Genomic DNA, 16,169 nt, shown 5'->3' with positions numbered 1-16,169 from the left:
TTTTTATTGCATAAAAGTGGAAAGTGCTACCCAGAGTGTGTGCAAAACGTTTTCAGTCCCATTCAGACAATCCTCAGTGCAATCATACAAAGGTAAAAGACTTTCTTATATAGACTACGCCTAGTTGGTGCCAGACATGTCAATCAAAAGGTCAGGTAGGTTGACATGTTGACATTTTAAAAAGGCACCACTCTCCTATTTCACTTTTCTTGACAACATACATGGCCGAGCTCAAGCCTGAATTCAGGCACCACGCCTGAACTCTATCAGGCCTGTAAGTAGCTATGCCAACAGTAGAAGTAGAATGATAAGTAGTAGAAATAGTACTAGTATGATACATAGTAGTATTGGTATGATATCTTATAAGTAGTGGTATTAGTTATACTAGTTTCCACACGCAACCTCTAGTTGTAATTAAAGATATAGCTATAAAGTGGCAACCCTAGTCGATAATATAACAATTTCTGAGCACATAATATAATAACATTTTGCCTAAAATGTTAAACGTGTAACATTTTCGTTCACCTATTACGCAATGAAGCATAATCATTTTCGCCTTACATTATGAAGCACGCACAATCATTTCTTCTTATAAGCCCTTTTCGCACACCGCCGCATTTTTGCCGCATTTGTATATCAGGAGATTCGACCCTGAGGGTGATTCACAACTGATGCTTTATATGAGGACATCGATGTCGTTCAGACATGAGTAGAATCAACGGGGGGTGTAGGGGGGTGGGCTTGCAAGGGGCAGGAAATGACGTAGGGTCTAAGTTTGCAAGAGGCGGGATAAGTGCGGCCGCTGTCACTGAGCTTTGTTTTGTTTTAACACAGACAAAATGGAGGCATAACGGGCAGAACGTGAACATCTTAAATGTTGCTAAAATGATGCATCATATATTCGGTTGCATCTACAAAATCAGAAGAATCGATCCATTAATGATTGGAGCATGAGTTAGAGACAAATAGAAGGAACGGCGAAGAAGAAAGGTTCTCATTCTTTCTCGAGAAAAGGCCTGAAGCTTCGGCGGCAGTTCAGCTCCCGGTGTACACCCGCCGGAGCTTTTACGGGAACGAGACACCAAATCCCAGAAGAGCTAAGGAGAAGACGGCGAGGATGTAGAGCCGGTGTAATGAGGAAAGCAAGGAGGAGAAGGTTCAAGCCCTGCATCCACTCGATGGTCAGGGGGAATGTGGGGTCGTTGGTGAACAAGGTGGACCAACTCGGAGCACTCATAAGATCACAGCGTGAATATCGAGAATGCAGTTTAATGTGTTTCACCGAGACATGGATGCAGGAGAATATTCCGGATGCAAACACAACTATGAATGGATTTATGACTGTGCAAGCTGACCAGGATCACAGGCTGAGCGGTAAAACGAGAGGAGGGGGGCTTGCTCTGCTTGTGAATAACCGATGGCGTCATCCTTCCCACATAACGGTAAAGGAGCGCATCTGCACCCCATCGAACTGTTAGCCGTTAGTCTGCATCCATACAATCTCCCGAGGGAATTTACCTGTGCTGTTGCCATTGTTGTTTACATACCGCCGTCAGCTGATGCCGACACAGCATGTGACGTCATCAACTCAGTCACTGCTAAAACACTAACACAACATCCAAATGCTTTCGTTGCAATCTCTGGGGATTTTAATCATGCCTCCCTCTCTACATCACTCCTCACCTTTCACCAATTTGTCATGTGCCCTACCAGAGACAATAAAACACTGAATTTACTGTATGCAAACACACAGGATGCATACGTTTCCACAGCCCTTCCTCCCCTTGGCAGGTCAGACCATAACCTGGTTCGGCTTAGTCCCACCTACAGACCCATTGTTCAGCGGCAACCGGTAACCACAAGGACAGTCAGGAGGTGGTCTCAGGAAACCAATGAGCTCCTGCAAGGGTGTTTTGAGGCTACAGACTGGGATGTGCTCTGCGAACCACATGGGAATAAAATTGACTCCATGACGGACTGTATAACAGAGTACATCTCCTTCTGTGTCGATAATGTGGTACCTGCTAGGAAAGTGAGGTGCTTTGCAAACAATAAACCCTGGATCTCCTGTGACTTAAAAGGTCTGCTAAACAAGAAGAAGAAAGGCATTCAGGGACGGTGACAGAGAGTTGCTGAAGAGCGTACAGAGGGAATTGAGGGTGAGGCTGAGAGAAAAGAGGTATACAGGAGGAAGCTGGAGGGGAAGCTCCAGAAGAACAACATAAGGGATGTGTGGCACGGTATGAAAACCGTAACCTGTTTCAAGGTGAAACGAAATCAGGTAGAAGGAAAGGACAAATGAGCTGAAGGGGTTCTTTAATAGGTTCAGCACGGGGCCTTTGGCTACCTCCCCGGCCTCTGGTAGCCACACAGACCCTACATCCTCCCCCCTCACAGAGCCCCCCCCCTCCCGCAAGTTACTGAGACATCACCTACTGCCCCCCAAACATGTTCTGACCCCCATCAAGACCCATCACTACCCCACACTTCTCTGACCTGCCTGTCTGTTTCCAGCAGCCAGGTGAGAATGCAGCTTGAGAGATTAGGTCAGAACACGGCAGCAGGTCCAGATGGCATCAGCCCCAGAGTTCTGAAAGCCTGCGCAGGTCAACTATGTGGCATTCTACAGCGTCTTTTCAACCTCAGCCTCAGACAGGGGATGGTGCCAGTGCTGTGGAAAACATCCTGCCTTGTTCCAGTCCCCAAGAAACCCTCTCCTTCTGTCCTCAATGACTCCAGACCAGTTGCCCTAACATCACACATCATCACTTGAGAGGCTGCTCTTGGCCCACCGAACTCCACAGGTGACCAGCTATCTGGACCCATTGCAGTTTGCATACCGCCCAAGGGTGGGGGTTGAGGACGCCATCATCTACCTACTCCACAGAGCCCACTCTCACCTAGACAAGTCGGGAAGAACTGTGAGGATCTCGTTTTTGATTTTTCAAGTGCTTTTAACACCATACAGCCAGTACTGTTACGTGAGAAGCTGGAGCTGATACAGGTAGACACCACCACAATATCATGGATCATGGATTACCTGAATGACAGACCCCAGTTTGTGAGGCTGGGAAAGATAATGGAGATGAGACAGAATACAGGCGGCTAGTGGATAACTTTGCCCATGGAGTGGGGAAAACCAACTTGTTTTAAATGTAACAAAGACCAAGGAAATGGTGGTGGACTTCAGGAGAGCCAGGCCTGAGCTAAGCACCATCTCTATCCTTGGGGATAAAGTGCAGTTGGCAGAGAGCTATAAATACTTGGGGGTGCACATGAACAATAAACTGGACTGGAAGCAACAAACGGAGGCTGTCTGCAAGAAGGGTCAGAGCAGACTCTGCTTCTTGAGGAAGCTTAGGTCTTTTAATGTGTGTAGCAAAATGTTATATATGTTTTATCAGTCTGTTGTGGCAAGTGCCATTTTCTTTGCAGCCATCAGTTGGGGCAGCGGCATCAGGGCTTGTGACTCTAAAAAGTTTAACAAGCTGATTAGGAGGGCTGGCTATGTGCTGGGGACTGCTGTAGTGTCCCTGGAGGTGGTGATGGAGAGAAGGATGGTACAGAAAATGTTGAGTATTATGGACGATAACACGCATCCTTTGCACAATCTAGTGAGTAAACAAAAGAGGGTTTTTAGTGGGAGGCTACGACAGCTAAGCTGCAGAAAGGACAGATATAAGAATATTTTTACTACCTACTGCAATTTCACTTTATAATAACTCCCCTTTTTAGTAAAGACAGAAGAATATTCATTTAAACTTTAGCTTGCGCTGCTTATATATCAAACTTATATATACTTAAATATGCTTATATATATATATATATCAGTGGCGGCTGGTGGTTTTTAAAGTGAGGGAGGAAGGACTGCTCGCTTGGTTGCCATTGGCCTGCTTGCACTGTTGGTGTATGGTGGCATAAGAATGTGAGACTCAAGTTGTTTCAGGGTGTTTTGGTGAACTACAAAATAGCAGGGAGGGAGTTATGTGAACAAAATGTATACAAAGCCACCAGTGGCATCACTGTAATTTGAGAAGGAAAGGATGCAAAGCATATTAGTCAAATCAGATCTACTATTGATTTGTAAAAGTAAATAAAAAAATCTGGGCCTATTATTGGGCCTATTTTTGCCCTCACTGACTGAAGTTATTTAGCTATGTTTATTTTCAGTTACAATTGCTTGTAATGCTACCAGTAAGTCATGCGTACCTAGCAAACCATGTAGCACTCACAACACTGACGTTGCCATTACTTCTGATGACCTTGATTTTGGGAAGTGGTCTACCTCTTTCTGAATGAATGGAATGGTTTTTGTAATAAGACGTTAACAATGTCCTCCGTTTCCAATGTTTCCATTGTGCATTTAGGATCTCGCTATCGCAGATTTCACTTACTCTGCGTCTCTCAGACTGAGCACCGCGGCAATGCAGACCGGGTTTGTTATCGACAGATTTCCCGCCCAATGATAATTTTTCCAGCCTAACATGGTTAAAAGTAGCCCAATTGGGTGGGAAATCGGACCAATCTGGCAACGCTGCTCAACATCCAGGGATCCTGCTTATTGGTTCATAGCGCAGACGGATAGATTTTTGCGCGAATCAGACCCCTTACGGTCCCACCCACTAAGAGGAGGATTTTCCTCCTCTCTCCCATTGAAACCCATGTTATCCACCGGCCGCCAGTACTTTCGGGAAAATGAATGGGAGTGGACGGCGGCGGAGGGAGGACGTTCCTCCCCGAAGTAATTGTCAATAGGCGATAGGGGGTGCTAATGTCCCTTTACCCAGGGAAACGAACATTATATATTCAAAGGCAATAAAGTAGTCATATTTAAGGGCATTCATTCATTACAATAGTCGGGGCAATCTAAATTTTATATTCTCAACAATGTTAGGGAGGATCTTCCTCCCTCTCCTCAATGGAGAAGCCTCCACTATATATATATATATATATATATATATATATATATATATATATATATATATATATATATATTGATTTAGTTAGTTTTTTGCACACCTGTTTATTTGCACACCTTCATATTTGCACACATTTTGTACTGTTATCTCTGAGTAACAGCTACTTCTACGGTAACCCTTCCTTTTACAGTCCCCTAATTACTAGGTATTTACCCGGTACATGCATGGTAAATCATAGTGTATTACTGGGTAATTACCACTGGTAATAAGAAGGTAAATACAGAGGAATTATCCGGTAAATTATAGTGTATTACTGTGTAATTACCACTGGTAATAAGAAGGTAAATACAGAGGAATTACAGCTGAAGTACTAAGTAAAACCTCCACTATTACCCATCAACTCAACTAAGTAGCGTGTAGTTGTAACCGTTTTAGGTTGGTAATAACTCCGATATTGTGTACTTCCTAGGAAATTAGGCAACCAATTCTTATAAACACCTATTATCCAAGGTTTATGTTGCTAACAGCCCAAGTTTAATGATGTACTAACTAGATATAGTGCTTTCCAATAAAACTTTTTCTTAGTTATTATTCGTAGCTGCACCCATTTAGAAAGGGTTTATTCGATTTACCACTATGGAATTACTTACCTGGTAACAACCTCTGCAGGAACAGTTTTCCTCTAGTGTTATGGTACATCTTCTTAAATACTGGGTACAAAGCCGTTTGTTTCCATGGTATTACCAGGTTCTTACCATATAATTTATAATAGATACATTCCATTATCCATGCGGTCAATACAAACTTACCATGTACGTTCTGCGACATTACCAAGTAAAACACACCAATTTACCCAGTAATTAAGCTGAAACTGTACTGTTAAAGGAAGCCTCGTTTATTTCCATGGTATTACCAGGTTCTTACCATATAATTTGTAATACATTATTCCCTTTTCCATGCAGTCAACACAAACTTGTACCATGTACGTTCTGCGACGTTACCAAGTAAAACACGACAATTTACCCAGTAATTAAGCGGAAACTGTACTGTAAAAGGAAGCCTCGTTTGTTTCCATGGTATTACCAGGTTCTTACCACATAATTTGTAATACATTATTCCCTTTTCCATGCAGTCAACACAAACTTGTACCATGTACGTTCTGCGACATTACCAAGTAAAACACGTCAATTTACCCAGTAATTAAGCTGAAACTGTACTGTAAAAGGAAGCCTTGTTTAATTCCATGGTATTACCAGGTTCTTACCATATAATTTGTAATACATTATTCCCTTTTCCATGCAGTCAACACAAACTTGTACCATGTACGTTCTGCGACGTTACTAAGTAAAACACGACAATTTACCCAGTAATTAAGCTGAAACTGTACTGTAAAAGGAAGCCTCGTTTGTTTCCATGGTATTACCAGGTTCTTACCACATAATTTGTAATACATTATTCCCTTTTCCATGCAGTCAACACAAACTTGTACCATGTACGTTCTGCGACGTTACCAAGTAAAACACGACAATTTACCCAGTAAGTAAGCTGAAACTGCACTGTAAAAGGAAGCCTAGTTTGTTTCCATGGTATTACCAGGCCCTTACCATATAAGTTGTAACTGGTTATTCTCTTTTCCATGCAATCAACACAAACCATATATGTTCTGCAACATCGTTCACCAGTAGTTAAGCACTTTAATTGTTGTTATAAAACCCCAAACCACTGTTGATGAAAGGCATATTAAAATTAAACAAAATCAAAGGCTTATCTTTCAAACAATGCATATCTCGCAAACAGGCACTGAACACTGAAGAAATCTGACAAAAAAAATGAGCCGTCCACATCAACTCAATTTAAATGTTACTGATGGTGTTTTCATAAGACACATGACATTGTTATGGCAAGTGACCACAAGGAAGAATGCTTCAACCTCTTCAATTTGAATAAGCGGTGAATGCCATGCAGCAATCTGCCTAATGGAGCATCTTTGTGGTCATTCGCAAACCCATGAGTCCACTCGATGAATGAGAGATGACTCTTTAGTGTCTTCTCTGTGAGGTATCCCTGCCAGTCTCCACATCTGGGATTTGAAGGCTGACCAAGACCTGACCAGGTACCTCCAAATCTCCCCTTCCATACTGTAATAAAGAATCAGAAGACAAGAAAATAAACATTAGGACTGTCAATTAATGAACATTTCTAGAACATGTAGAACTCAAAGATTATTTTGTTTATTAGTTATAAAAGGATGCTGGTCCTCTGGCCATTGTGTTTGGTCATATTGAAAAGAGAAAAAGGCATAGCCATAAATACAGTTAATAGGACGGGAGGGGACAGGCTGTTACCTCCGGTTAGCACTTTAGCATCGAGCTAGCGGAGCTTCTGTCATTCAACTAACTCTGACATGTTGTTTAAAACATATAACACCCAATTTATTAAAATATCCGGATTTAATCGGGCTCTCTCCCATAAGTACAGCTAATAGGACGGGAAGAGACAGGCTCTGTTAGCCCCGGTTAGCGCGATGCTAAAGAGCAGCTCTACCGGAGCATGCCACCTCAACAGGTTCAAGTTAGCCTCCGGTTTGATATTCGCCAGATATTCGGTTTACCACCCAATCGGATTCATCAACATAAGTGCGATACATTACGGGCTTAGTATGTTGAGGACGTTGCATCGCGAAAATCACAAACACATGTTGTCGCCATTGATGTCTGTGCAACAACGTCATTTACGTTCTGGCTGCTACCTGTTTTAGGGACCGTCAACAAGTTACACTCACCGACTGGTGGCAGAGACGTTACCATGGAATTGTTTCTGGAAATAAATCATATAAAATAATATAGAAATCACTAAAAAAATACATTTTGTCACCTGATTGTAGTAGTAGTTGCCAATGGTGGGCTGCTACTTACTGCAGGTAACTTTGCTCATATATTATATTATTTTTAAACGGGATGCAATTAATAATTTCAAATATAGTTTAGTCGATTTTTGTCGAATATAAAACTATTAACTTCATTATGATTAACTATATTGCAATATATTTGTGTGATTAATTTCCTGAAACAATTCCATGGTAACGTCTCTGCCACCAGTCGGTGAGTGTAATTTGTTGACGGTCCCTAAAACAGGTAGCAGCCAGAACGTAAATGACGTTGTTGCACAGACATTGATGGCGCCAACATGTGTTTGTGATTTTCGCGATGGTGTCCTAAACCGTCCTCAACATACTAAGCCCGTAATGTATTGCACTTATGTTCATGAATCCGATTGGGTGGTAAACCGAATATCAAACCGGAGGCTAACTTACACCTGTTGAGGTGGCATGCTCCTGTAGAGCTACTCTTTAGCATCGCGCTAACCGGGGCTAACAGAGCCTGTCTCTTCCCGTCCTATTAACTGTACTTATGGGAGAGAGCCCGATTAAATCCGGATATTTTAATAAATTCGGTGTTAAAGGTTTTAAACAACATGTCCGAGTTATTTGAATGACAGAAGCTCCGCTAGCTCGATGCTAAAGGGCTAACCGGAGGTAACAGCCTGTCCCCTCCCGTCCTATTAACTGTATTTATGGCTATGCCTTTTTCTCTTTTCAATATGACCAAACACAATGGCCAGAGGACCAGCATCCTTTCTTAACTGATAAACAAAATAATCTTTGAGTTCTACATGTTCTAGAAATGTTCATTAATTGACTGTCCTAATGTTTATTTTCTTGTCTTCTGATTCTTTATTACAGTATGGAAGGGGAGATTTGGAGGTACCTGTTCAGGTCTTGGTCAGCCTTCAAATCCCAGATGTGGAGACTGCAGGGATACCTCACAGAGAATACACTAAAGAGTCATCTCTCATTCATCGAGTGGACTCATTGGTTTGCGAATGACCACAAAGATGCTCCCATAGGCAGATTGCTGCATGGCATTCACCACTTATTCAAATTGTAGAGTTTGAAGCAGTCTTCCTTGTGGTCACTTGCCATAACACTGTCATGTGTATTATGAAAACACCATCAGTAACATTTAAATTGAGTTGATGTGGACGGCTCTTTTTTTGTCCGATTTCTTCAGTGTTCAGTGCCTGTTTGTGAGATATGCATTGTTTGAAAGATAAGCCTTTGATTTGTTTAATTTTAATATGCCTTTCATCAACAGTGGTTTGGGATTTTATAACAATTAAAGTGCTTAACTACTGGTTAACAATGTTGCAGAACATATATGGTTTGTGTTGATTGCATGGAGAAGGGAATAACCAGTTACAACTTGTATGGTAAGAGCCTGGTAATACCATGGAAACAAACAAGGCTTCCTTTTACAGTACAGTTTCAGCTTAATTACTGGGTAAATTGTCGTGTTTTACTTGGTAACGTCGCAGAACGTACATGGTACAAGTTTGTTTTGACTGCATGGAACGGAATAACGTATTACGAAGTATATGGTAAGAACCTGGTAATACCATGGAAACAAACGAGGCTTCCTTTTACAGTACAGTTTCAGCTTACTTACCGGGTAAATTCTCGGGTTTTACTTGGTAACGTCGCAGAACGTACATGGTACAAGTTTGTGTTGACTGCATGGACAATGGAATTTATCCATTATAAATTATATGGTAATAACGTGGTAACACCATGGAAACAAACGGCTTTGTACCCAGTATTTAAGAAGATGTACCATGAAACTAGAGGAAAACTGTTCCTGCGGAGCTTGTTACCAGGTAAGTAATTCCATAGTTTCTAAGCTAAATCGAATAAACCCTTTCTAAATGGGTGTAGCTATGAATAATAACTAAGAAAAAGTAATTTACACAGTACTTAGTTGAGTTGATGGGTAATAGTGGAGGTTTAACTTAGTACTTCAGCTGTAATTCTTCTGTATATACCTTCTTATTACCAGTGGTAATTACACCGTAACACACTATAATATACCATGTATTTACTGGGTAACTACCTCTGTATTTACCTTCTTATTACCAGTGGTAATTACCCAGTAATACACTATGATTTACCATGTATTTACTGGGTAACTACCTCTGTATTTACCTTCTCAAGGATGTGAGTAATAATTAGAAATAAATAAGTTTTGCAAAAAAACACGTTAGTCTAAAGACATAATGTCTCAGCTGGCAGAGTGTGTCGACGGCGGGAATGTTATCTCGATCTTGCCGTTGTCTTGCAACGTCTGCATCCACACATGCGTGTGTAGGCATCTGCTTGTGTGCAATGTGCATGTGTGTGCATGTGCGTGTGTATGCAGTGTTTGTGTGTGTGTGTGCGCGTGTATGTGTGTGTGTATGCGGTGTCTGTGTACGATAAATTATTATTATTCAAGAATAGCTAAAAAGGTGGGTTGGTTGGAGTAGTTACTTTCATAATTTGTAACATGATTTATAATACCCATTCATGCCATTTGAAAGTAGTACATTACTCTACAACATTTATTTTGGTTTGAAGTATGTTTTGAATTACTTTTACCAAAATAGAGTCAACCACCATCCTCTATCGGACCTTGGCCTGCAGAGCGCCAAGCGTCTACAGCAAAGTGACCTAAAAAAAGTTATACTGCAATTTTACTTCAACACAGATTTTTATAATGAACACGAAAGGTTCCTAGTGTTACGAATCGTTCTCTTTACGAATGTAATTTAAAAAAAAAAATTCAGATTCAATATATTTCCACATGTTATGTTACAGGTTCTTCATTTGAATAAAGAAGTTATAACAGCTGTCCAGTTTGAATGGCAATTTTAGTTTTTTGGTGCTTTCAAAAGCACAAAGACAGAGCACCCCTTTCTTGTGCCCTGATATTAGCATTCACTTTTACTTTGTTTTCATGGTCAAATGGCCTGGTCAGACACAATCAAATTTACGAACGAAAGGATTCAGAAGGAACACAAGCAGTCTGTTCCTAATTGAAGAACAATATCTAAAGATTTAGAGCTATAGATACTAATACTGTATCAGACAAATACCTATCATACTATCAACAAAGTCCATATCAAAGAACCTAAAATAAGATAATACATCTCCTTTAACCAAAGAACTGTTAACTAGAAAATAGGGATGGGCACGAGTAGTAAATTCCAAACTCGAGTGATCGAAGGCATTCCTCGAGGATCAATCGAGTACTCGTTTAATCAAATCTATTTTTAGAATGCAACGCATCTGCAGCAGTGGGAAAGATAATGGAGATGAACGGCAATATTACCAACCAAACATGTAATGCTTATTCTCCATCAAAACAGTCAGAGTTATCAGAGTATTCATTATTTATTTTTGCAAACGTTCAAAACACATTTTCCTTACAAAAATAAATATGCGTCTCACAATTTAAATCACGTCGAACCAAGGCCTGTAACAGTTTAAAAAAAACAAAAACGAAACAATTAGCCTAACCATTGCAAATAATTTAAAGCTGTAAATAAAACGGCAGCAAATGCACTATGGAAATCCTCAGCGTTGTGATCCTCTCTACACGCCCGGGATTACAGCTGCGTCTTGCGGCGGTGAAAATAGCCGACACACTTGGTTGCTGCGGGTCTGCTTTCCTGAACTCACCGTTGTGTTTCAATCAGGAGCATATGTTGCCGCATAGTACTTTCTGGTCGCTCGATTTCGCTTGGCATATTTTACATTTCACCTTATGATCTCCTATTTGTTTAAAGTATTTCAATTTTTCGCTGCGCTTTGCTTTAACCACCATCTCTTAACTTTTTGAATTCTAGTGTGCCTGCACACGGCACGGAACGCGCCACACAGAAATGGATACATTTCATTTGCTTTGTGCCCACGGCATGCGTTAGTGGCGCTGACAGAAAATTTATACATTTGCTTCAGAAAACTTTGTTTGTGTGTGTATATGCAAACTCGAGTTTGCCTGTCCACCAACCAAGTTCATTTGTAACGAGGAGTACTCGAGTAATCGATTCCTCACGCCCATCCCTACTAGAAACGTAACTGCAAGCTAATCGTACACATATCAATTTAAAGGCATGTTGAAGAAATGAAAGTGACTCCTTGTCAGGTAACTTACATCTGTATAAAATCCGGTAACGGAGAAAACTGACGCCAACAATGGGTTCAACTATATAATGTTTATGCTAGTAACATACCTTACAGCTAAAGGAAGTAAAGCTAAAATAAAACAAAAAATGTATGTAATAAGCTGTCATCCTACAATTACGATAAAAAAATATTATTTATTAATTGGTAGGTTGCAAAGAGCACTATTCATGTTAGAGTTGGTCTGAACATTATCTGCAAAGGTTAATCCTCTTGGACACACCTAATGGAGCTCCATATACACAAACACCAGAGACCATGTGTGTCTGGTGCCTACTGCTTAGGGGTCATACAACGTTTGTGGTTGGTTTACCCTCCAGAACACAAATTAGGAAATTTTAAATGTATTCCCGGCTCATGTAAAGGAAAATACTATTACCATATTACTGCCACGCCCAGTCAACCCTAGGAAAAATCTCTGATATTCAGATGTAGTCATTTCCTCCAATTATAGTACATTTTACCATAGTAAATAAAGGTTTTTCTAACCCTAATGACTGATAACATCAATTCCAACATCAACCACTTTTCCTTTGTGGAGGAGATGGGGCATTCAACTGAAAATTTGGTCATACCTGAAGCAGTTCTTCGTTTGTCAGCATCATGGCAGCATATTTGTCATGCTCGGCAGGTGGAAGGGCCTTAATAACCTCATTAGCAATATGTCTTTCTTTCTGGATCGCTTCCCCTGTTACACCGATTGCCTCCTCCCTCCTACAGAGACAAATCAAAAATATAACCGCAAGCGGTGATTAATCTGGTCCGAGCAAAATTAAAATTCAAGAACACTAATAGAAGATATATAAATATGACAAATAATTATGAAGGAAAGATGTTCTACTTAATGCAATACTGTGCCTCGGCTTTCAAGTGAGCTGCAAAGCAATGGCCGAATGTCATGTTCAGCTTGTTCATGATCGTAATTCGAACTGTCAACCTAAGGATCACCTGTACAAGGCAATATCCCATAGAGCCACTGATGAACCTGAACTGCAGCCTCATTCACATGGTGGAAATGTCCATTTATAAGCATATAACATCCAGAAAACTCCAAGCACACATTTCTCAAGTGAATTAAGGGCTTTCTTTAAAGCAAACACCTGAAAAATCTTTGAAATTCTGTAGAAATTAAACATTTGTAGTCAAGAACACTAACGGAAGAAATATAAATATGACGTTAATTATGAAGGAAATATGGTTAACGAAGAAGTTCCCCTTAATGCCATACTGTGTCTTGGCAGTCAGATTCTTGGAAACTAATGAGCCGGAATGTTGATTGCCTGATGAATTTCAGGTGCTGTTTAATGTTGTGCTTCTTAAATGAGTGGCAATGGCAGGTTGTCATGTTCAGCTTGTTCATAATGCTTTAATCAGGATTCAAACTCTCAACCTAAGGATAACCAGTACACGGCATTATCCCATTGAGCCACTGACATTCCTGAACTGCATGAAGCCTCATTCACATGATTTCACAAGAGAATTCAAGATGAACTGAACTGAAATAATCAACATCGATAACATGTTAGTTATGACCATTGTAAAAGAATGACACAAAATTATAAAAAAAAAAAAAAAACATAAAGCTTTTTTGTAACAAATAAAAAAGCATTACAGCGCCGACATTTTCAATGACGTCACTGGCATGATAGGACTAGTTTGTTGCTGCAGGCACGCGAACGTCTTCCAGACTCCACAGCGGAAAATAAGGATTATAATATGGCTGGTTACGCATTTGAGCCTGTTAGGGACATGCCTATAGTGTCCGACTACCACCCAGTGGAGAGGGATCAATTTCTGGCTCCAGCTCCACCTTCGGATCGTGTGGATACAAGTGATACAAGTGGTGTGTGTGTGTGGGTGCTGCCGGAGCATGGACACTCCAGTGGAATCGGTCTGCTGCCGAGAGGTCACGGTCAACTTTGACCATCTAATGGATGGATTAAGTTGCATAGGGCATTTCGGATGCTATTTGGCGAGAGGGGTGTTGCAAGTGGCCAGGCTCTCTCTAAGGGAAGTCTCTGCTGAGACGCTGGAGCGCCCCATTAATAGCAGATTTGTAACACTTAGATTTTATTAGGTACGAATTGGCGGCTAGGCTATGCTACACTAGGCTAAATTGGTGTTTATTTATGCTTTTCTCAGACTGTTTAGGTTGACTGCATACCGGCAGTTCAGGCTTTGGGCGAGAGGGTATTTGGGAAAGAGGAACAGGATTCCGATCCCATCCTGTGCGGTCGCCTACATTAGGGATATTTTCCCCTCGGCCGAATACCAAGGATTCGAGTATGCTTTGGATGCATAGCTGCTAAATAAATATATTTTAAACAATATATCAGGCGTGTCATGTGCTCATTACATTACTCATTAGGATTCGTAGTGTTGATCAGCAGAGAAATAGTTGGCCAAAGACGTTGACGTCGCTTAGCAACCGAAGACGCTGGCGTTGTTGTGAAGGGCCCAGGAATTCTGGGGGTTCGACTGTCCTGGGGGTTTTGGACCCCTTCGGGGACCCCTGGGTTACCTTTTAGTTGTTGAGTTAATTGGGGTTAATGGGTTTGGGTTGTTGGTGTGTAAATGTGTGTTCAGTTGTTGTGTTATGCGCATTGTTGACGCCACCGTTATTGTGAGTGTTCGTATGTTAGGTCTGTGCTGTGTTTCATAAGTAATCGTTGGTGCTATTACAGGCAGTTCGGTTGTCGAGCGGTGAATGGGGCGCGGAACTGCAGCAGACTGCTAAACACGGGCTTCCATCTCATCCATCCCGTGCTGCTCGCCACATTATTGTCATTATTCTCGGCATAAAGGTAGGCTACATGCTGCAAGTTCAGGAGTCAATAATGACAAGAGTAAAGTCATTTTTTGGTTGGTGGTAGCGTTTAAAAACAAATGTATTTATAATAGAAACATGCAAACAAGAAGGACCGGACCAAAATCCTCTTTCAGACATAAAACTGATTAAAGAGGAGTTATACCCAGCAGCAATGCCAGAGTAACAAGTTTTTTATGTATATATATATATATATATATATATATATATATATATATATATATATATATATAGATATAGATATATATAGATATATATATATATAGATATAGATAAATATAGCGTTAGATATAATAATATAATATGTTTTTTTCTATTAGGTGAACCTAAAATTATGCATTTTAGGAAATATAGTCTGCTTATCCATTTTGTGCATTTCAAGGAAATAGCACAAAATGGATAAGCAGACTATATTAACAAAAATGCATAATGTTCTGAATATAATCAATGTTGGGAGCATGCATGATGTCCTGTGCAATTTAGAAAAATCGTGGCAGACAAATGGAAAATGTGATTGGATGACATCATCCAATGGGAGCGCTTTGTTAAGTTTCTATCCTTTGACATTTACAATTAAAGCGCTGTAGCGCCGTCAGTCAAGCTATTACGGCAAGACATGTTAGATGCTTTGGGAGATGCAACCACTGATGAGCGGTAAGCAGAACTGGCGCTTCGGGATAAACCGAACGCCGGGTTAAGGCGCCCGATGCCGACGCTCATCAGACCCCAAAAAAGGTGTTGGTTGATATGCTGCAAGGCGGTTTCACGAATGTCACGGTTTACTTTAGGTGGATGTTGGAGGTTTGATGTTGGTGGATGTTGATGGATATTGCACAGATGCATTCTACTATGGAACTGCAATAGTAAATAGCAATCGGCTATTTGACGAACATCAGGTTGAGCAGAAAGGGACATTTCTGGAACTTCTGTTTACAGACCCGCCGTGGTTTAATCAGTAGCTTGGAGTTTGGCGTTTTGTGTATGTGACCCCAACATCCTGTACTTTGCCTAGTAGACCAAGTGTAGCTACTAGCTGGATAGCAGCTAAACATACCTCTCTGTCCTCCGCCTGAAGGGTTCGTTTAAGCGCCCTGTCTCTGCGACAGATAGCGTCGGTGGTGTTGATTCCAGTCGGTCTGCCCTGTACTATAACTTGAAAAGTCAAAAATGGATGGAATTGTTTTAGGTTTCAGCCTGTTGGACTTAACCAAAACCACTGTCACTACAGACTCTGAATCAAGGGGAAGTTGGAGGGTTAACCAGTTTTAAGGCTGCCAGCCATGCATTCAGGGCTGGTTTCCTTTTCAAAGGAAGCCTGTGGAAATGTGTGATTACCCCAGCTGCCTTGGCCCTATATAATTTATTA

The 16,169-nt window shown here is 40.9% G+C and overlaps 1 protein-coding gene across 1 annotated transcript in view; it reads right to left on the bottom strand.

Moving 5' to 3' along the window:
- The window catches only part of ift74 (intraflagellar transport 74), a 56,086-nt gene that overhangs the window by 19,276 nt on the left and 20,641 nt on the right, over positions 1–16,169 (bottom strand). Inside the window, exon 9 of the mRNA XM_030358111.1 lies at positions 12,552–12,690. Within this exon, the coding sequence (XP_030213971.1) occupies positions 12,552–12,690 (139 nt within the window). The remainder of the gene's footprint in view (positions 1–12,551; positions 12,691–16,169) is intronic.

This window comes from Gadus morhua, chromosome 1 (assembly GCF_902167405.1).
Source record: "Gadus morhua chromosome 1, gadMor3.0, whole genome shotgun sequence".
NCBI classification, from domain to species: Eukaryota; Metazoa; Chordata; class Actinopteri; order Gadiformes; family Gadidae; genus Gadus; species Gadus morhua.
This window is presented reverse-complemented; position numbering and strand designations above follow the sequence as displayed.